Raw genomic sequence first — 22,748 nt, 5'->3', positions numbered from 1 at the left:
GCCCCTGGGTCTCCGAGGATTGCTACCCGCAAGAGAGATGGAATTTAAACTACTAGGTCACCGTTTTCGTAGTACCGTATAACTCTCATCCCATTCTTTAAAAAAAATTAATAAGTAGTCAGAAAAATATCAACTAATTTAACTATGTACATAGAGATTTATTGCATGTGATGGGTTTAAAACAACAACAGCAACAAAACAGTAAACGAACAAGTGTCGGTTCTTCGCTAAATGGGATTGTTCAGTTATAACATATCGGAAACATCTTCCTCGATAGGAGCATACAATATCGTCCACAACAAGAACAATTAAGACTATCTCCAAAATTACATTTTTTTGAATCGCAAACTTATTTTACAGCATCCATGGCGGCGACACCAAGGGCAAATGTTAAAAATATATTTATATTTCGATAATTTGCTTTGAAAAAGCTAGCGACCTTTTCAGTTGTAGATCAAATTGGCATTATTCAGCTTAACGAATAACGGTTAAGAAAAGGTACCATAATTAAAAACGCGCATGTGCAGTGCCAAGTATTGTACTACTCACTGAACATTTTGTTTAGTGACGGTCTCTGCCTCGTCGCCCAGTTGCCGTTAACGTTTATGGCGGTTTGTTTAAGTGCTCATTTAGCAGCAGTGAGCAATACAGCATCATCATTATTCCTTTGTACTAGAATACGGAATCGTTTAAGTTTATCGATGGGCTTTCTGTTCCCTAAGAACAACTCAGTTTTCTCGTAAAAAAGACAGTTCTTGCGAAATTATACCATAACAGCTGCGCACGGTTCAAATAAAACGTTCTTGAGCTAAATTTCAGTTAAAAAGTAAATTCTATTTTTAGTAATTGAAAGGCGTTGAAGTTCTTATTCGATAAAAACATTTTCAAGGGAAACAAAACGAGATGGTACGGCTAGAATAGGTAAATGTCATATGATCTTTCTAAAACTGATTTAGATCAGAAATGATCGAATCGCGTTCCTTCTAAACTAAAGGAGCTATAGACTCTTGGTTTTAGGCCATCGTAACTTGATTAAAAATATAACACAAACAGCGGTGATAAACATTATGAAAAATCGCATTTTTATAAACTTGACGTTTCGTATGCTAAGCTACATACATTTTCAAAAGTATGACCGTTAAAATTTTATAACAATATATAAATAGTTGCCAAAATTTTAACGGTCATACCTTTGAAAATGTATGTAGCTTAGCATACGAAACGTCAAGTTTATAAAAATGCGATTTTTCATAATGTTTATCACCGCTGTTGTGTTATATTTTTTTAAAGGAGCTATGTAACGATAAATTATTTTTTTTTGCGATGAACAAAAAACTACCTTGAAATTGACAGCTCTCGAAATAATACAGTATTAAGTTTGAAAAAAGGGAACAAAGCTTGTTAAGATTTGGGAAAATTCAGAAGGAATACTAACGACGAACTTGAAAATTTTGCCTCGATTTAACAAGATTCGTCATACGACAGTACGTGACAAAGGCCCTTTGTCTTAAACAAAGCTTAACTCAGAGTTTACAGTTTTTTCTTTGTAGTTTGCTTGTGGCGAGGTCCCACAATCTTCTCTTTTCCACCTTGGCTGTAACGTCGCTCTTTCTGGCCGTTTTTCTTCTCTTTTGGGTCTTCCTTAACCTTTTCTTCCTCAAAGGAAATATCAGCTTTTTGTCCAGTTTCCTTTTCCGTTTTTCTTAGTCTCTTGATGAATATCGCTTCCAGGCTATGAAGAAGTTTCTTTTTCCAAGGTATTGTCTCATTTTTAATTCGTTCTCGGGTACCCAAGATTTTCTCGCACAATTCTGCGACTGTTAGTTTTTTGCGTGGTAACTGAGTTTTTTTCTCAGTTTCGGTATAAGATGTCGGGTTCCTGACATGGACTGTTAGGTTTGTTGATGGTGTGGAAAGATAATCCCACATCGTCCATTGTGAAATATTATCATCCATCTTCGCCTCGTTTAAATTCTCCGGCTGCACACTAGAGTCTTTTTTAGAGGTAATTGTGACGTTGCCGTCCTCTGGGGGAGCCTTGTTTTGCTTTTGAGCGTCAGCAATCTTGCCTTCTTCTAGGAGACCTACTAGGGTGCTTGACGCGCTCACTCGAGTATTCATTTCCGGTTTACTATGATGAGGCTCGATCTCCCCACGGAAATCGCACAGTTCAGAAGTCAGCTTTTTTAGGAGGCCTTTCCAATATTTCTTATCATTGGCGGAGAACAACGTTGGCTCGTCTTCCCGGACGGTCTCATCTCGTTTTACAATGGAATGTACAGCCACAATCTTGGGAAGTGAACTGTGGTCGATTGCATAGCCACCGCAACCGCCGTCTATGTTGTCCAACTCATCTTCAGCAGATGGAAGTGGTACAGGGCATGATGAAGGACAACAGGGCTGTTCTTTCGATGTGTCTGTTGCTTGATCGTTTAACACTGTTTTGACATTGTTTTCCACAATGTAGGACTCTTGGTTTCCAGAGCTAGTGGAGGTCATTACTTTGTAATCACGAGAATTAATTTCCTCACAGTTAGGTCTGGATAATCTAAGAGCCACTGAGCGTCCTGGTTCTTCTTTGGCTACATGTCTATGCGAGCTTTGGACTTCAGGCTTTTCGTTTGGAAATCCTGTTGTGTCCTTTCTTCGGTTTTTATCCTCTTCCAAGTTGGTTGGCTTTTGATGTCCTTCAAAGGGTTTTGCGTTCCACGTACTTTGGCATATGGTTGATCCTTGTCGTTCCTCTTGGCAGTGTGAGCTCGGGGTGCCAACCGGTTGATTCCGCAGTTGTGTAGCATCCTGTCTCTGGGTTTCATCAAATGAGAAGTTGTTCGATCCATGTTGCCTCTGACAGGAAGCATTCCTACGTTTCAGGAGCTCATTGAGATTCGTAACGAACTTGGTAGAATCCCTGCTTGGTGCTGACGGACTCTTTCTTTTAAGAGTGTGGCATGAGGTGCTGACGTTGCTTGTTTCAACCGGTAATAAGGATGGAGGTTTCTGGCAATGGTTAAGGGAACGGTCTTGATGTTGCGTCGATGACACCACATGATCTCGATTCCGATTAATGTTGTGAGTTTGTTGATATTTCTGGTCATGAGATGCGATGTTGGTATTTCTATTTTGATTGTGTGGCTCTACAATACTCATGGTTTTTCTCGGCTGATCTTCAGCTTGCCTTCTTATTTGGTGTTCATTTTCAAAATTGTTCACGCTTCTTGTCGAAGTGTCGTTGGGTACAAATGGTTGATATCGCATTTTATCCGTCGCTGTAGTGCTGTTATTATTTATGTCACTAGCGGATGACACAGAGAACACGTCACCATCACTATTTCGCATGGAGTGTTTGCACTGAGGTGTATCACATGATATAGACATACTCAGATGAGACTGTCTATCCGTGGGACTGTATGCTGGAACACCATTGTACATAGAGGTGTTGTCCTTCAAACCTTTCGTACGAGGTCTTCCACGGCGTAGTTGAGGAACTTTGGACTGCAACCCAAAATGCGGAGCCTGCGAGTTGAAAGGACTATTGTCGCACCTCTGATGGTCTGATGTTGGGTAGTTTGAAGCTATCTTCCCGCCTGGCACGGGTGTGAATTGCTTATTCTGATAGGAGTGCTTAAATAACCCTGTGCTGCATTTCTGATATTCTGTTGGTGATATAGCTGGGCACTTCTTGTTTTCCTCGTTTGCCTCCCTTTCATAGAAACTGCCCCTTATTTTGACTGGGAATTCTTCTTTGTTATCTCTTGGAGAATGACGGTGCTGAGGCATGGATTGCCGCCTCGTAGGTATGTCTGGGCTGCTTTGAGGTAGATACATGCATAACGATGTGTATTGTCTTACATTTGCATCACAGGACAGGTGTGTTCCGTTCTGATTGCCATCCCGTGAAACAAAAATGTCTTCTTTGGGTTTTGCAAACGAATGCTTTTGACATTCCTGTTCTACTTGTTCTTTTGTTGTCCTGCAACGTGAAGCTGCATCGCGGGCTTCGAAGGATGTAAAATGTTCTGGCTGTTCTTCTGATCTGATACTGTAGGACTCTTTTCTAGTATCTGTTCTATTTGATTGTTTGCATTTCCGTTTTCCACTGCACTCCTTTTTCAGGTTGTTCAATGACACGGGTGCATCCTTCTGATTGTTATTGTGTGGCGAAGTATTGCATTTTTCGTTCTCATTGTCAACTTTCCTGTGGTCCTCGCTATTCGCGCTGCGTTTCTTGTCAGCCACACTGCTGTAGCCCCGCCTGGTAGATCCAAAACTTGTCGTGGAGGAGCACTGTTCGTTATCTTTGTTCATTGCTTTGTAAGAGTCTCTTAAAGTGGTAGAATGCGAACCGTAAGCCTCCTCGCCATACTTGATGCTATCGTTTACGGAACTATTACTGTGCGTCGATGAAACATTTTTTGAAGCAGTTACTGAGGTACTCCTTACGTGCGATGCCTTTCGTGTTTCGGTTCCAGAATGAGGTACTTCTGATGTTCTGTGGTGACATCCATTCTGAGAGGTTTTCACAAGGGGAGGTGGAGAGCGTGGTCTGCGTAGCGCTGTCTGGTATGCCTGTGAAGTCTGCCAACTTGCTTTAAATGCAGATTTGGTAATTCCATCTTCTGGCATAGTCTGGTATGCCTGTGAGGTCTGCCAGCTTGCTTTAAATGCAGACTTGGTAGGTCCATTTTCTGGCATAGGCAACAGTTGATCTCCTTCGTGACGTGGTCTTTTGGGGAAAGTAGAGTAACCACAATGACTAACGTGGGTACAGCAGTTGTAGACGCTCATGTGACAAGGTGGAGGATGGTGATGGCATCCCCTATGAAAATGAACGTCGCTTCTTTCCACTGGCAAGAAGACTGGTTGTGCAACAGGCCACTTAGTGTTATTCAAAGCACCACGAAAACACGGATGATGGGGATTATGTGGCATCCAATTTGGGTGAATAGGTGAGTTGTTGACCGATGGCAGACTAGCATCGTTAAATGGCGACGAACCGCATGCAAGTCCCACTGTGGATGAGAACGGTGAGAGGTTCATCCTGGGAAGGAGCTGCTGACCACCTACGAAAAACAATAGACATGAAATCTTCATTTATTGATTAATTCTTTTAATAATCAGCAGCAAAGATGTTTTAGCCTGCAATTCCTAACACCTCATCCATAACAGTGTTATTATCATAATGGGCAATAAAGGATGCAGTATGAACAAGCACCATAAACATAGTGCGAGGGTGATAAAATATTTCTAATATCTTGTGAGCTAAGAGATATTTGAGGAGTGTACTATACGCGCAAGATATTCGCTTGTCAATTAGTTTTTTTTTTTCAGTCTAATTGTCATTGTCTAACTTTAAGATAGCGGAATCGAACGCGCGCCACACTGGTCGGAGACACGCTCACCACTACGCAAGCCCCGCTACCCAACCGCTAAAAGTTAAAAGAGCTTGTAAAGCTTAGCAATCATCATAACGTTAAGCTCTCCGCGTGTAATATTTACATTGGCTTTTATCACCTGCAAAACTGCTTGAGGTAAAAGCACTAATGAACCAATACATTGTTTATAAAATGTTGAGTTTTTAAACTCTTATTTTCTCTTGATTAAATACATTTGGCTCAAATTTCTCGATTTCTAGGAACAGTTAATCGTGCCATGCTCTTTCGATATTCAAAGTAGATATTTTTGTCTTTGTAGGCCGAACAGAAATTGAAGCGCTCATGCTAATGAAACAAATATTGTAAACAAAGATTCGCCTATTTTATCTTTTTTGCGATACTGAAGAACCACCAACTACGTAGGCAGATTTCATTACGCTTTTTGGCTTTTTTCGTTTCACGGGCGGTTTTTTTACTGCAAAATTTAATTTATACTTTGATATTATCCAAAGTTAAAAGTGTTAGAAATTATTAGTTAAAACTTACAAAACCGAATTTGAAGTTGACTCTAATCCTGGATTAGTTGCATCCTGAACCGGGCCCGGGGATCTAACGGGACCTCCTCGACCCCCGCTTCTTCCCAGTTCCCCCCCCCCCCCCCGCCATACACACACACACACACACACACCATCACCTTGTTCCCTGGCAAGCATGACTTCCCACACGTTTTGGAATAAAAAAAAAATAGTGCTTTACGCGCAGCTAGACTGTTAGTCACCAAACTGATTTAGGAGAATCCGCCTTAGGATAACAATTATAATAAGGTAATTAGTTTCGATTGGAACTGATTACCTTATTATATGAATTTAACGAAGCATTTTAACAACGCGAACAAAATTTACGCGTAATAAAATTTTAATTAACGTGTTTAAATAAATAAAACTAACGCGATTTTTTTTTATTTCGCGTAAAAATAAAAACAAAATTCAGTTTAATTTGGAATTAATTTTGCATAATTTGACTTTAAACCATAAAATACGAAAAACTAGGATGTAAAAGAAAGCGTTCGGTGCACAGGATCTAGAAAACGAAAAGCCTTGTGAAAAAGACTTTTTATAAGGACTGATTCTTTAGCTTGATTTCTGCAATTGAAAAGCAATCTTTATTATACACTGAGAAAACGCGGATTTGTACAATAAAAAAGAACCAAATTCTGGAGGGAAAGAAAACAAGTTTTCAATTTTTTAATGCCGGGATTTGGAAATCATTCGGATTTCACAAATATTAAATTCCGGATAATTTTCAACAACATTTTAGGATTGGCCTTTCGTATAATTTTGTTTGGTTAAAGAGTAACCTAGAAAGCCATCCATGGCTAGCTCCCAGCTAAAACCAAGAAGTAATTAATTTTTAGAAAATAGGACTCGAACCACATTAGGCGATCACTCTTTCGCAGTAGTTGCTCCAAAACTTTGGAACACGTTATCTTTTGCTATAAGAAAAAGCCCCTCTGTTGCAAATTTTAAGATAGCATTTAAGACATTTTTATTCCAGAAAGCCTTTACGTAATTAATTTTTTAATTTTTTAAGCGCTCATGAAAATATCTTATATTGTTCTAAATTAGCTATTAGTATTAATGATTATAAGCTCTGTTACAAATGACTCGTTGTTTTCTGAGACTGGTGCGTTTTGTGGACAAAAACGCCACAACACGAAAAATGGTTTCTTTTTATCAAGCATCACCTTTCAAGTAATAAAATGTTTCAAAAGTAACTTCGAACAGAACGGCAGCAGGAGCAATTTGAAAGTCGGTTAAGACCGGCTCACTTACAAACCTTTAAGTCACAAAAGTCAAAGTGGTTTCAATTTTTAAATCTGTGACAAATTGAGTAGTGCTTTATGTGGTACTGTTAAGTACATGTTTAGTCTGAAAATGAAACCCTAGTGCGTGACTATTTCTTTACTGTGGTAATGTTTATTATTTTTAACACATCACGGGTGGTTCTAACTTCAAGCCTGTTGATGTAACCCTAGTGTGTGATCATTCTAATGAAAGCTATTGAACAATACTTCCATGTGGCGCTTATTGTTTTTGAGAATTTTATCAAAATGAAGTTTAAGATATTTTCTTAAATTTGAACTTGGAATTCACGGGAATAAAATCGGCTAATGACAAAATGGCACCAGCTCTTTTTGTTAATGCCGAACATACACCATGCTGCAATTACTACAACGTTCGTTCTCTCTAGCACGCAATAAAGCTAAAACCCCAAGTCGTGTGAATTTTAAAGTAATCGCGTTAGAGCTAAATTTCAGCTTCGATGGTTCACGTCGCCCCTACGAAACAATATTTACGACTTGTAAAATAATACAGCACTCAAAAAAGCATAATTACCATTTATCCAAGGAGGTGGTAGTTCTCGTAAAAGTTGGTAAAGTGATTTTTGTCCTTCGCCGTTAACAACGCGCTGACTCATATCGTCCATAATCAAATGATGCCGCACTGATTCCAAATCGCTTATAAAAACAAAAAGTTTGTAAAAGATCCTTGATTGTTACGCTTTAATCATATAATTTAAACCACCAACCCAGCTGCTTAAATACTAGTCATTTTTATTGTTCAATCCCAGCTGCCTTTTTCCCATGTTTTTTTTTCTCATCAAAAATATAGAACTTTCTGTAAGAAAACAAAGATCTTCTATGCACGAAAATTTCTTACTCTCTATCTACATCTAAAACAAGCTTAACTCTTAACTGGTTTTGTTTTATTTTTTATGTCCTTGCCCGAGAAGTCAAAATTCACGCAAAACCTCAATTGCGGAAAACCAATAAATTAAAAGACGCGCGAAAATACAAATTCTCCCAACAGCTGTATACACATTTTCTGCAATTAGCTAAGAAGAATTTATTCTTCTGTCGAGACCTTGTTTTTAAATCATAACTTATTTACCATTGCCGCGAGCTGCTTACAAAAAGAAGCCAGTTAGAAATATATCACTGACTGGAGTTAAAAAATAAAAGCACTTTACAGATAAAGTGTAATTTGTAACTTTATTACATGAGGTTACATGAAACCACACTGATTTGCCAAATTTGCCGCATTCAATTTTCACGAATTTGCTTAACATTTCTTGTAATAAACAAGCGACTTTCTTTGTTCGCGACATGAAGTATTCACTATTTAAAAAAACATTGTTTTGATGTCGCGAAAATTGCATGAAAGAAAAATATTTTTTTACAAAAATGTCTTTATTTAGAAATGTCGTAATGTAAGAAAATAAAACACTTACATCAACGACAGCTTCAAAAACAAGACAAAAACAAAAAAGCGCAACACTAAAATACAAGTTTTCAGAAAGTGCTAGTATGGTGCGAAAACAGGCCAGAAACAAAACAAAAGGAACTACGAATTTTACTGTCTGAAAAATTACATTTCTTAGAAGATGATGCTTTGTATTTTTAAAACCATAAGGAAGCAAAACAAGCACACTTTACAACAACAAGGTAATTTAAAAACATGCTCTCATTTCGTCACAGCTGCTAGAGTCAAATTATTTCACACTTTCTGAAAATATTTCAGAGCTAAGAGTCATTAATCACTAATACCACTGTCAGAAGAGACATATCGCCAGCGGGAACAACGGTATTATTGCATGCCTAACAGGTGGATATTTATCCATTCCACGGACTGATTTCAATCTTCACTGTGTACACCTGCCAGTGGCGTAACCATTTTGTCACGTAGTTATCTTAACGCTCGTTCGTAGTATAACTAAAATATTTTTGTCGTCACCGAATAGCACCGAAAACTCGGTATTGGTTGCAGATACAAAAAAAAATTTTCCCTACGAAAGAAATATACAAATTTACAACGATACACCCACATCAAAAGCAACGTGACCTTAACTTTCAGGCGAGTTTTAGCTGACTAACAAACAACTGCAGCTGTTTGGTCCCATAAAATATCATTTCAAATTTCCAAGGTTAATTGAAGGCCATTTAATAAAATAAACATAATATCGTGCGCGCTGGGATTGGTTCAAAAAATATGATTGATCATTCCATGAGCTGTTTAAAAGCATATTTTGTGTGTTTATCTTCTAAATGAAATAGAAAGCTTACATAGTCGAATAAACACTTTCAAAGTTTGGGGGAGTTTTCAGCAGCTGTGGAAACACTCTCTTATCGCTCGATTTTCCACAGCTTTTCTTGTCTCAAAAGGAAAATATTTTCTATTTCTCAAACGGAACCGTACATGACCGCCTTGTAATAAAACAGTACATTACCTGAGATTCTATTTTTTTATGCCCAATATATGAGGAAAGAAACTTTACGAGAAAACACGAGATTAAGAAGACAATATAACAACGCGTTATGATTTTCAAAACAAAAGCATTATTTCACACAACTTTGGTTTCCTAAGAAAAGAATTTTTTTTTTAAGGTTTATTTTCCGACTTTGTTGACAGTAGGTAAAAGGCTTTTATTTGTAGCTGCTTTTGATTGTAGGATTACGTATTTTTGCCACCATGACTTCCGCGCTCGTTGTAATAAGGCCATTTTGGATTTTTCCAATTTGTAACACCGTACTGTATTTATTCCCCGCCTTGGACAATGGGACTTCGTTTTCCAGAACCCGCTTAGTGGTACCAATCTAAAATCAATTCCGGTTTGAAAAATAAGCCCTGGGGTTATTTGAGTTATATTGGGGGCTTTAAACGGTATCAGGGTTCAATGTTCGATTTTTTTCTCAGGTAGTCGAAGGCCAGGAGCTTTCTAGGGGGTTCTGGGGGCATGATTCCGGAAATGTTTTGAAATGGCTATATGCTCAGTATGCTGAGAATAACCTTATTTTAGGAAATTACACTGTAACGCTCCAGTAAATAAGGTCTTTAACACGACTTAAATTAACGCGAATTTCTTTTGAAATTAACGCGAGAGAGGAGGCAAATTTTCAAATGAAGAAAATTAACGGGAGTAATGTTTTGGCTGTAGTACAAAAAACGGATGTATAATATATTTAAGGCTTTTACGTTGTACAAGATTGAGAAATAGTGTGCAAAAAAAAAGGTTATTGTTTCCTAGTTTCTATACGTGTTCGGACAGTATTTACGGATATCAACGTCCACAAAAATTAGCGCGACTTAAATTTAGGCGATTACCTATAAAAAGGTAAGTAATCTGGTTGATTTTGAGACATATCATCGAGATATTTTCACAGCAGTATGACCTGAGTGACACTTTAATGATTATAACATTTTTTGGTGGGGGAGAGGAGTGTTGTGCTGTTGAGGAGGGGGGGGGGAGCGAATGACCTGAGTGATTCTTAAATGATTAGAACATACTTTTTGGTGGGGGAGAGAAGAGTTGTGCTGTTGGGGGGGGGGGGGGAGCGACACTTTTTGAACACTTAAAATTGTTATTGGTCACCTTAGTTGTTCAGACATGTGAAAAATTGGCATAACGGAGAAACAATTGCTAACTCGCATTTTGTTATTGATACTTTTCTTGCATTTATAAGTCTATTTACCTCAAGCATATTGCACTCAAATTTGACTTCTCTCTTACCTCTTACGAAACCTTCAGTGTCAGCATGTTGTCTCCGCGGGGAACTATCTTGATTTCTGTGTATCTGTAAAGTGGACTGACAGGGATGTTGATTACATCTATATCCATTCAATCTTTGAACATCTATCATGTCCAGAAATTCACCTGTAACATTAAAGTAGAATTCTCATCTATACTCGTCTGCAATTCATAATAATGAGACCAGTGCAATTTTTTTATAACAACTATCGAATTTCTCGCTCGCTGATTGGTTCATAGCCAAGTCCACTTGCAGACATCTCTGATTTCCTTCCTTTTGCTGTGTACAGGATCGAAGGAAAGAGATGCCTGCGCGCATGCGCAGGCCACTCGTAGCCATGGTCGATGACTTTTGACAATAAAAATAACGTCACATTTATAAAATTTTCACACACTTCGCTGATTTGAAGAATATTTTTAACACTTCAGACATTTCCTATTTCCTTCCTTTTCCTGTGTACAGGAAGGAAAGAGATGCCTGCACGCATGCACAGGTCACTCGCGGTCATGGTCGATGAGTTTCGACAATAAAAATTACATCACAGTCATAAAAATTTTCACATACAAACTTAATTAATTTTCGCAAATTTGTTTTAACACTTCTTTTAAGTAAACCACTTTTCGCGAATTTTTTGAAATACGCGAAAATTTGATGTCACGAAATTTCGTGTAATAATCTTCTATCCAAGGCCCGTAGAAAAAAGTCTACATATTATCTACATAACGGTAAGAAAAACTAAAATGCCTTAATATAAACAAGGTTGAAGCATCATACCATTCTTGCTGTCGGTTAAAATGATGATTTTTTTAACAACACTGACAAACAGTCCCGAATAACTGATGGGAAATTACATCACCGGGCTATGGAAGTAAGCTCAAGGAGAATAAAGAACGGGCAAAAACCGTGCTAACGACATGTATTCAAAACAAAATGTATCTATCAATATGAATTTTCCATTTTGTTCGCTGTAGATCAAAGCAACAACCGTCTACCTAGCCTCCTTCTACTATTCAGTTGCCATGTTGATCTGTCAGCTGTATTGTCTTGTCGGGATATAAAAAATACACCATTAATTAAAAGGCGGTAGTACGCATGAATGTCATTTTTGCGCCACTTATTATGAGTTTACTGGCAATAAATCGTTCACGTTTTAAGCAATGCAAAAACTCTATACACATTTCATAAATCTATGTTTTCTGGTGTTTCGTAAATTTTGGGGGATTGTTTGGATGAGATAGTTTTTCTCAAAGGAGTTGGAAAATTTGGGAAATAAGAAAACTTGAAGGTTTAATGTAGTTTAAAATTAGAATTTGAAGTAAAAAAAATAGTACCTAAGGCGCTCTTGCGTTGGTGTCAACTGTCTGGTGGTGTTCCAAAAATAATTTTCTTTTTTCTATCCTTTCTCAGTTTAAACCTCTTCAAATTTCACTCAAATTCCCTTATGAAAGCTTTTCTTCGTATGAGACATATAAAACTCGAATGCTATAGGGGATACCATGGCACTGGCAGACTGTGAAATTTATAGTGCTAATCAGCTATTAAAGAAGACATCGTTATATTCTTAGAAAATTTGACTTGTAAATGAAAACGGACTTTCGAGCATTTCATCATACTCTGAACACGTGCACAGTGTTCACAATGCAAGTAGATTGATCAACAAAAATCTGATTTTCTTGTAACAACTACAACATTTCTGATTGTGAATGTTTCCTGTAGCTATTAATTTGTAAAGGGGCTTTCAGGGTACAAGTTTAAGTGTCTTTTTACGTTTCGTGACTTCTTTGACTGTATCGGCTAATTAGTATGTTAATATGTAACTGCTTGAATCTTAATTACTTTTTCAAGTACCATACCGCAACTTTTTGAGCGTAAAAATGACCTTGGTTCGACTGCTACTAATCGCGCGGCTCACTATACAAATTATTATGTTGTAAACAAACTGCCATAGAAGGTTACAGAAGATTCTTCATCTGGAGGGAGTATCTTCTTAGATAAGTTATGAGTACACCTTCATATCAAGGAAAATGGATTTATTAACACGCAATGAAAGACTGCTTTACGTTTGCACGGATTTGTATTAGGAGTTATATTTTGCCTTCTTATGCTAATTTTTCCCTTTTGTTCACATTTAATGTTAAATTCTCACAATAAATTAAAAGAAATTTAAATTCCCTTGAACGTCTTTCTTGCCAGCTTCTGCCCAGCACAGTTTTAAGCACCAATCATTCATTGATAGATGTGTACTTTTACATACAATTTCAAAATGGCATTCCAGTAAAATCAAAACAGGTCAAATATAAAATCGAACATTTTGCTACATATCAATTTAGTTATGTAGAGTATAATATTCAACAACTTGAGTAAAATCAATTTGCCTTAAATTATGATATCGCGTAGTAGGCCATACTAACCTCAGTGACCACTTTAGTGAATTGTAAACACCTGTTAAATATGGCTAAAATTTGACTACGTCTTAAACAAATTACTTTTACCGTTTATCGATACCCTGCCTCTAAAAGCTTAAATCATGTCAAACAGTTAACCAACCAAGCGATCAAATTAAACAACTAACTGTGTGACGAGTTTGCACAGTTGTTTGTTTATCAAACTTTCTGAAAACAGTAAACACGGTAAAGATACCACAAGGCGGAACATTAAAAATAATGACATTAATAATAGTAATGTTTACAAAGCCATATTTCAGTTCTAACTTAGTTTAAGTATCCCAGATAAAGCCTGTCGCTTATCTCTCTCGAACAGGCGCCCCAGCCTAACTTCTATGCTACATTTAAGACCGCTAGTAGCCCCTTAGTTGGATTTCCAAACACAGCGAGCGGTCAGAGATTTTAACTAAGGGCGCTTTCTACTACGGTTTTGTAGGATTTTGCGCCTAATGTCTCTATAAGTGCTGGGGCACTTATCACTTACCCAAACTTACAAACGTCCTACTTCGCATTCCTTGATTTGCCTTAACCTTCAAAACTTACACATTCCTTATGGAAACGCAATTTTGATTAAGCTGTACAAAACAAGTGCACAAACCTTTTTATCTTTACAAAGCGAGAAGGGCGACGCATAAGTTATGCTTACCTATGACAATATAAGACGGAAATAACATTGCCACCCACTGAAATTGCCCGCCGGCTGTCAAGCAGACTTATGCCACGTATTATAATTAAATAACGCCATAAAGATGAATTTGATGTATCGCCTTCTCATGGCAGCGGTAAAAGTCGACGCAGAAGAAATGTAAACAAGTTGGATATCAAATGCTACGCGGGTTTTCCCGCCAAAAGCTTTACGTGCCTCGAAATATCGCCCGCTGGTATTGATAAATTGTAATTTCGGTGACTAAGCCAAATTCCGTTACGCTAAAGGCAACATGTTTACGCTATACACGAAAGGTTTGGTACTGGCCCAAAAAACAATCGGCTCAACTTTGCGGCCGGAAGTTCTTGAAGGACGTTGCTGTGATTGGTTGGGAAACGCCAGTCTTGGTTTTTGACAAAGGTTGTTTTTGCCTTTACACTGTCTGTTGTACACTGTTGGGCACTTAAGGGTTTTGCTACCTGTGAAAAGGACACTGCGCTTTAATTCATTTCTCTTCATCTGGAATACCCCGGCCAGCTAAGGTTTGATCAACCTCGTACCCAGGGTCTTCGTTCCCCCTGACCAGCGGTCGAGAAGAAGCTACCCTGGAAATTTTTGATAGGAAGTCCGAAAATATCGGACTTCCGGTTGAATTGCGCATGGCTAGCTTTCAAAAGCAAGACTCGACGAACTTCTTAGTGTTTTACTTCCGACCATTTTTATTGTTTGCAAAACCAATCAAAATCGATCCTGCAACGGATCTTTCGAGAGTCGCTCGTTTCGTCAAGCTTGCGCAGTAAGGAACAAAGATCGAGGTACAAGATTGAGGTATGACATTCGAAAATATTCTGCTCTGCGCATGCGTACAAGGAACTGACACAAAGAGAGCTACTGCATGTTTTGGCAGTCAAGTTGAAAATTTTTTGCCCCATACTGCCCGTTTTGTCTGACTTTTCTAACAGAAAATAATTATTTATAATTTTGTGCGTCGAATTGATCAGTTCGCTTTTAGAATAACATTGACGTAAAGGAAGAGTAGACTCGATCTAAAAACAAGCTCACATTGCCCCGCACAATAGAACAGTTTTTAATCATGTCGTAAAACCAAAACCAAAGTAATACAGTCGAAGCTCTCTTAACGGACACTCTCGTAGGCGGCCACCTTGTTAGAAACCCCGTTTTTACTCCCATACAAACTCTGTATTTTTACATTCTCGTAAGCGGACATTCCCGTAAGCGGCCGCGGACACTTTCCGAGATTACGACTTAGACTTTTTCTTTGTTTTTAAGCTCCCGTAAGCGGACACCGCAAAGAAAATCATATAATAAAACCTCTGTATCTTGTATTAATCAATCAACTTCACATCGCCGTTCGTCACAATGATTTTACTGTAATTACAGTACCATATTTCAGTGTTTGTTTTGTCGTCATCCACGTCCGGTTACATTTCGAAACACCACTAACATGCATATTACCATTATGTTAGGCTGGGCAAGCTCCCGTAAGCGGCCATCCATCCCCTACACCTCTAGTGGCCGCTTACAAGAACCATTCTCGTAAGCGGCCAGCTCCAGTTGCGGACATTTTTTTCGCGTCCCGAGGGTGTCCACTTATGAGAGCTTCGACTGTATATCACTCTGGCCAATCACAAAAGACATAGGCAATCCAGTAAACTAATCAAAACTCGAAGCAAATACATGTTGCTGGCACGAAGCGCGGGAAAACGTCCGCATGCGAGTCGCGATGGTTGTACTTCTGATTGGCTGAGAAAGCTTCGCAAGAGTTTTAAACCAATCAACAAGCGTTTTTATGCAAAACCAATGCATACGCGAATTGCTTTCGACACTCAAGTGAAAACTGCTCTAATTTAATAGGCCTCTTATCAAAGTTACATTTTAGTCGGCAGAATGTAGTCAACTCCCTCTACGAAAGTTAGTCACTCCCGTATACTTCAGGGCAGTTCAGCTTTGGTGGGCAAAACACAGCCTTCTAAAAAGGATCTGGCACGACCAAGTAATATATCAAACACGAGAGACACTGTTTCACGGACCGCTTAATCGAAAGAAAAAAGAGAGCTCTGGGAACGAGAATGCCCTTGACACCGTCTTCTCAGCGCCTGACTGTGAGGCATTGTGTGACACAAGAAGTAGTATCCGCCCTGGAATGTGCTTCCTTATAAAGATTACTATTTTAAGAGACAACTTAACTTGGCGAGTTTCGTGATTTCATATATAAAAAATTTAGCTATTTAAATACTCGCAAAATTTGCAAGTTTCTTAAAATGTTCTATTTAGACTAGCAGAATATTAAAAATAAGAATACATTACTAGTTGCATACTGAATCGTGGGAAAAAACATCGCTAAATTTAGTACCCGCAAAAACGCTGAACATAAAATATTTTCCCTCGGGTAACGAAGGAAATTTCCACTTTATATGAAGACACGATAATAATAATAATAACTTTAATAGTAAAAACAAATCTATATTCCATTCAGTACTGTGGTGGAATGAATGATGGTAATGTCAGCTTCGCACACAAGATGAAATCAGCAATGGGGACTACAGTTGTTTGTATATCAAACTTCCTATAGGGAAAGCGATCACAAATGGAGGCGGAAATAGCAACGACGAAAATTACACAGCGGAAACATTTCAGCTCTGACCGAGCAAAAAGGTTATATATGCAAAAGCTGAACGCAGCTCTTTTATGTCCTACATAATTCTCCCCAAATGTTTAAACTTTTGGACCCAGTACAACATTAAAACTGTGATCGAAGATGTAGTCACTTACCGGATCGCCTTCCTTTTAAAACACTTCTCTTCAGGAATCATTAACTCGTTACGGAAAAGCATGTATCAGTAATTCTTCTTCAGCACAGAAAAACGCTGAAATCGGTGCACAATGGCAAATGCTTTGATCTGCAATGGATGATGCCTGTTATTCAGCTTGCCAATTACCATCACAATACACGCCGGAAACAAAGCTGCCGCAAATAGCTGCTGTAGATATATTTTTAAACAGGAAAAATATAAAAATCGCCACCCACTGCCCTACGTCACCGTTGAAAATATGATTAGAATGTAAATACCATGATATAAACCGTCCTACGAAGTATATGAAGACTGCGTAGCTGGCGCTTTGTCACGCCGTGGCGTGACAAAGCTTAGCGGAAGCGGAACAGGCGTACGGCAGACCACCAAGAAACCCGCCTGTCGATGTCGTCCTACAGGCTACGAGAATTACCACTCCCTTTTCAAAAAAACATGGACCGCCAGCTATAGCTACGCACTCAAGAAAGACAGCCAGTTTCATTCGAGAAAAAAACCTAAAGCCGCACGCAAAAGAATTAGAATGACTGCCAGCCTATGGTATGCAGCTACGCACACGAGAAAGGCCGCCAGTTGTGTTTGAAAGAAAACCTACAGCTCATGCAAAAAAAAGAAAGACCGCAGGCTACTTTCAATAAAAAGAGACGATCAGCTACGTTCACTAGTTCATTAGACCTGAGGTAAACACTGCCAGAGACAGGCCGCCAACTAAACGCAAAATAAAGACCGCTAGCCTGCGTAGCTGGCGGTTTGTTATAGGCTCCTCGCGGCTTCGCCCGCTTGCTCGCGCGCGCGTCAAACCCAGTAAAACCGCCACCTACGCAGGCTAAGAAACCGTCATCTCTCTTTAGCTACGAGAAAAACCGCCAGTTTCATTCAAGAAAACAGCCTTAAGCCCTTAAGCTATACGCAACAGAAAGACCGCCAGCTACACACGAGTAACAATAATAATAACAGTACTTTATTTAGCTTTCAGAACATAAAAACTAGTTTACAGGTTCGCCACCAAAATAAGAAAAAAAGACCGGCAGTTGCACCGGCGCAACAGAAGAACGAAATTTCGTTACACCGATGCTACGCAAGCCCAAGAAAGAACACCATCTAGTCTTCTGGTAGCTACACGTAATAGAAATACCTCCAGCTACACATGAGAGAAATGCACGAACCTGCTGTACGAAAGAAAAAACGCCGACAGACATTGCAGTAATAAATCCACTCTGATCAAAGGTTTTGATTTACATTCTTCTCGCAAACTTATACATCACCTGTTTCTATTTGAAGTAGATTGTCTGTGAACACATTTATTTTAGTGTAAAACAAATTGGATGGGCAATGATCCGGGGGGACATATAACCGGAATATTGAGTGTTTCATTAGCAGAAAGATGGTCCTATAACCGGGGGTAGCTTATAATCGGCATTTTACTTTACAAGTTATATGGTTTCTTTTGAGGGCTTCCTCAACAATACTGCTACTATTATGCTTTTAGTTTGTCCTACGAGTTTTATTTTTTCATCAGTGCTCGGTAAATAAAACTAAGAGAGAATGACTTCCTCTCTAAGGTGTCTCTCTCTGAAAAAGTCTTGCATAACAGAACACAACAACCTCAGCCAACGCGCTGACCATTAGGCCACTTCCCCCCCCCCGCCCCCCCCCCCCCCCCCCCCCTCCTCACTTAAAATTAATTAAAAATTGGTTTATTGCAATCAACTAAATTGAATTAACAAAAACAATAATTTAGAAAATATGGTTTACGCATTCTTGGAATTATTGAAGTAAGAATGTAAATAATGCTCAACAAGACGTATCCCTATACAATGAAATTGAAAAAGACAATTCAAACCCCCTGTGAGCGTCTGAAAAAATATGTATCATTTAATTAAATGGTAAACAACGTTAGATAAGTTTTAATTAAAAGAGACGCTGCAATGAAAAAACACAATTGCAGACCCCCTTTGTACGTCACTACTGCAAATAAAAAGATTGAGAAGTCAATTAAAGACAAATTATTTAACAACGTTCATTAAACAGATTAAAGCCGTAGTCGGTCCTTATAAAATGTAATTGCAAAACACAATTTGAGACCCCCTTGTGAGCGTCACTTATGCAAATTTTTTCATTAACTTTTTCAAATTTTTTCTCAATTCTTCTTGAGAAAGTAAAGATGCTCAATAAAGTCATTTTAACTCTGCAGTATTTGTAAAGTCAGATTATCCCTCTTAGATTTAAAGTGAAAATGTTTCTCTACTGTTTAAATGCCTTATTGCTTTTCACACCATGACGTACTTTCTCACCCAAATAGTCCTTAACAACCATCAACATCCTGATGCCACCAGAACCAAGTAATAAATTTCTGTTCAAACCTAATATAATACAGTTGAACCCCGCTAACTCGAACTCTGAAGGGAAACGAAAAACAGTTCGAGTTAGCGGGGATTTCGAGTTAACCGAGTAAAAATGACTGAAAAGTGGGTCCAAGGGAAATGGAAGTTAGTTCGAGTTAGCGGGGTTGTTGGAGTTATCCGAGTTCGAGTTACCGGGTTTCTACTGTACAATGAAATGGAATGAAAACAAAATCGATTTTAACGCGACAACCTCAGGTTCTGACATGCTTAGACTGCAAAACAAGTTTTTTTTTTTCTCTAAAATCGTTAAGCATCCGCTTATTCGATCTTATTCGCTTATTGAAGGCGCAAAGAAACGATCGTCGAGGCGCGAGGCACCGAGCATATGCTCAGAGACAACTAAAACAGTCATTGCCAGGTAACGGTAGGCTGACGTCCTATATAAGCAGTCGTCACTTGTATTTTAGCACGTGTTTGATGAGTTCTTCCTTATTATATAGTAATACAATAGAGAACTTAGCAACTCCAACAAACAGCTCAGCCAAGAGGAAGTATTAACAAGAGTCTATAAATGGTACAACGATATTGCCATTAATTTATAATCAACTTTCTGCTCTCAGATTAATAATTATTCTCTTTATAAGAAAGACAACAGAGCAGAGAAACAAGCTAGTGCAAGGGTCATTGACAGAACTGCAACTCGGCCTTTCTTCCATTATATTTTTAGAACTTTTTTTAATAAAGTAATAACTGAATAAAACTGCTTGAGAAAGTATGCGTCACATTATGGGGAAAAAGACCGTGGTAACAGATAACCGAAAACATGAAGTGTCGAACTTGCCTAGCAGATATAGGCGAGCAGAAAAATTCACAGGAACCGGAAGATCTTCCAGAAAAATAAACATATCAATTTAAAGCGTATTAACCAAGCACGGGGCCTTGCTGTGGAATATCTGCCCCAGGTCACGAGGAAGTAAGAAAGTAAGTTAAACATTTATTTATTCACTATGGTACTTAAAGCATAAAGCTCGTGGGGTCGTTAAAATAGAACGAGTAAACTGAACAAGAAAAATGTACACGCAATTTAAAAAGGCGAAAATAAGATAAAAATAAAACTATTAAGCTATGACACTCTCTATTCGAGTTTTCTAAAATTGAAGGATTTATTAGTGTCTGTTTTCGCTACGTGATCGCAGCCCTTTACAGAAAAGATCAAGCGCCTATGTTTCTTCCAGTACTGTATGGTTTCCGATTTATTATACCACTTTATGATTCAAAAATTGCTGTAGAAATTGTATTCAGTTGTCACAGTACTTAGAAACTAATGGACCGGTAAAAAGAATTTTCTTTTAAACCCAATCAGCTGTGCAGCTGTGAAATAAATGTCGGTATTGGTGGTTTTAAATAACCAATCACTAAAGATTCAAATGACAAAGTTGCAGTGGTCATGTTAGTGAAAACAAGAGAATATAAATAGGAATCATTTGTTAATGTCCACCTACATACTGTACATACAATAGAGCCGCCCCTCACCGCCCCGGGTCAGTTTGGCGGAGTTGTAATTATAGTATATTCGTAGACGCTCCCTCTCGCCAACGAACCGGCCGGGTTATCACTAGCCTCCCACGCAGTCGTTCTTAGGGGCGATCGTGCTTCGCCCATAAGAACGACTGCGTGGGAGGCTAGGTTATCACCAACATTGCAGTAATAATGAAAGGTGAAAAACAAGAATTGTATATTTAATGAACGTCAAAGCATCTACCGAATTTATTGCCCTTATCTTCAGCAAAAAAAAAAACAACTTAGACCCGGTTTAGACGACGTACTTTTCATGAGCCGAAATCAATTCGAATTTGGACCCACCCAAATTGACAAAAGTGCGCCTCTTGATTCAGACGCCGTACTTTTTGCTCGTACCGAGGCCGTTCCTAATACAGTTCCAATAATTGAGGTGAACTGCTGGCAAAATACATTATAATAATTTATGAATTAGGATCGGCACATGAAAAGTACGGCGTCTGAATCAAAGCCGTTCCAAAGGCGTTCCATAGCGAAATTCTCGGCCAAGAAAGAACGGGTGAGCCGTTCCAAATTGAAATAGCCGTTCTAATTTGATTTACACGCCGATCTTTTCATGTACTTAATTCAAGGAATTAGGTTCGGCTCATGAAAAGATCGGCGTCTGAACCGGGCCTTACTCAGTTTATGAGCCAAAACTACTGAGTTAATACAGCATAAACCCGATTTAACGATCCTCGATATAACGATATTCCCGGTATAACGATGAATATTCCATGTACCGGCAAAAGTTACAGTAAAATGCATGGGACAGAACTCCGATATCTCTAACGTTTCTGACAACAGCTGAGCTTTATCTGCTTTATACGATGAGATAAGAAAATGATACTGTATTCTAAGTCTCTTTATCCAGTTAAAAAGTATATGTTAGGTTTACCCCAATATAACAATATTTTATGGCCAAATCGTTATATCGGGAGTTTCGATATAACGATATAATTTTAGTGCTTCCTTGGTATATTGTTATATCGGGGTTTTACTGTACCTGTTAAAGCCTTTATTTCCATTTGTCGCCACAAAAAAAACCTCTGGCACCCAGGGTAAGCCGAAATGTGATCAATAAGCCGACTATTCATGGGTGGTAATTAAAACAAGTATTTTGGTGAACATGTATACCGCGATATTATACATGTTATTATGTCTACAAACGCTTGAAACTAGAAAACATTTCCATTTCTCGCCTACTTGCTTTGTTCGTTTATTTGATCAATTGCGAGGATCGATAATCAAATACAAACTTATAACTGATAAAAACCGGAAATCGGTTATTCTTTGACACCGTTTTTTTTTTTTTTTCATTTCTTCTGAGAAGAAGATCAGAGTGGAAGTCACTGACAAAATAAATTATGCCGAAATCTTTTTTTAATCAGAATACATGCGCTAAAGCGTGGCTCAAGTGAAACGAAGTTTCAAGTCAAGGAATTATATATTGACCAAAAATCACGGAACTCGTGCCTAGTAAGTTCCGGCAAATGTGGTTTCAAGTGTAGCTTCTGACGGCATTGTTACAGAAATAACTCAACTCTCAAGCGCAGTCATCTATTAGCTCTACCGCTATTCTTATGAAATACATTACAATCAGATAATATACTCACCAAGTGGTAGATGCCATTACGCACCTTTGGCATGAGAAAATCGCTGTTAAATTGCAAGAATCCTCAAATCGTATAAAAACGACCAGTTAAACGGGACAACTGATGTAAACACAATGTTGTTCACGAGGTGCCGTGCGCCGTCAACTGAGTTGAATGCTCTGATATATGATGCAACTATTAAACAGGCGCGACGAATTCTTAAGAAGTTACTTTAAATGTCATGGCAGCAAAAAATTAGCATAGAATGTCCAAAATTCTCGAATTTGCTCTCACTTATCGAGAAAGTGCCCCTTAATTGATGTTTCTGCTTATTCTCCTTGACGTCCATTTGTCTCACAATGTACTGA

At 38.4% G+C, this 22,748-nt stretch overlaps 1 protein-coding gene across 6 annotated transcripts; it reads right to left on the bottom strand.

The window, feature by feature from the left end:
• Positions 1 to 143: 143 nt before the first annotated feature.
• LOC144662076 (uncharacterized) lies at positions 144 to 22,662 on the bottom strand. 6 transcript variants are annotated; one of them, XM_078522811.1, is made up of 4 exons: positions 22,402 to 22,662; positions 10,944 to 11,087; positions 1,303 to 5,063; positions 144 to 1,006 (listed from the first exon to the last, which is right to left on the bottom strand). In XM_078522811.1, the coding sequence occupies exons 2-3, from the start codon at positions 11,071 to 11,073 to the stop codon at positions 1,531 to 1,533; spliced, it is 3,663 nt and encodes a 1,220-aa protein (XP_078378937.1). In that variant the 5' UTR covers positions 11,074 to 11,087; positions 22,402 to 22,662; the 3' UTR covers positions 144 to 1,006; positions 1,303 to 1,530. The 6 variants fall into 6 exon arrangements, with proteins under 6 accessions (XP_078378937.1, XP_078378935.1, XP_078378933.1 ...); XM_078522809.1 differs by lacking the exon at positions 22,402 to 22,662 and adding an exon at positions 16,846 to 17,003; XM_078522807.1 differs by lacking the exon at positions 22,402 to 22,662 and adding an exon at positions 13,891 to 14,530.
• Between the last annotated feature and the right edge of the window lie 86 nt (positions 22,663 to 22,748).

Source organism: Oculina patagonica, chromosome 8 (genome assembly GCF_052425735.1).
Source record: "Oculina patagonica isolate OP01 chromosome 8, crgOcupat, whole genome shotgun sequence".
NCBI classification, from domain to species: Eukaryota; Metazoa; Cnidaria; class Anthozoa; order Scleractinia; family Oculinidae; genus Oculina; species Oculina patagonica.
This window is presented reverse-complemented; position numbering and strand designations above follow the sequence as displayed.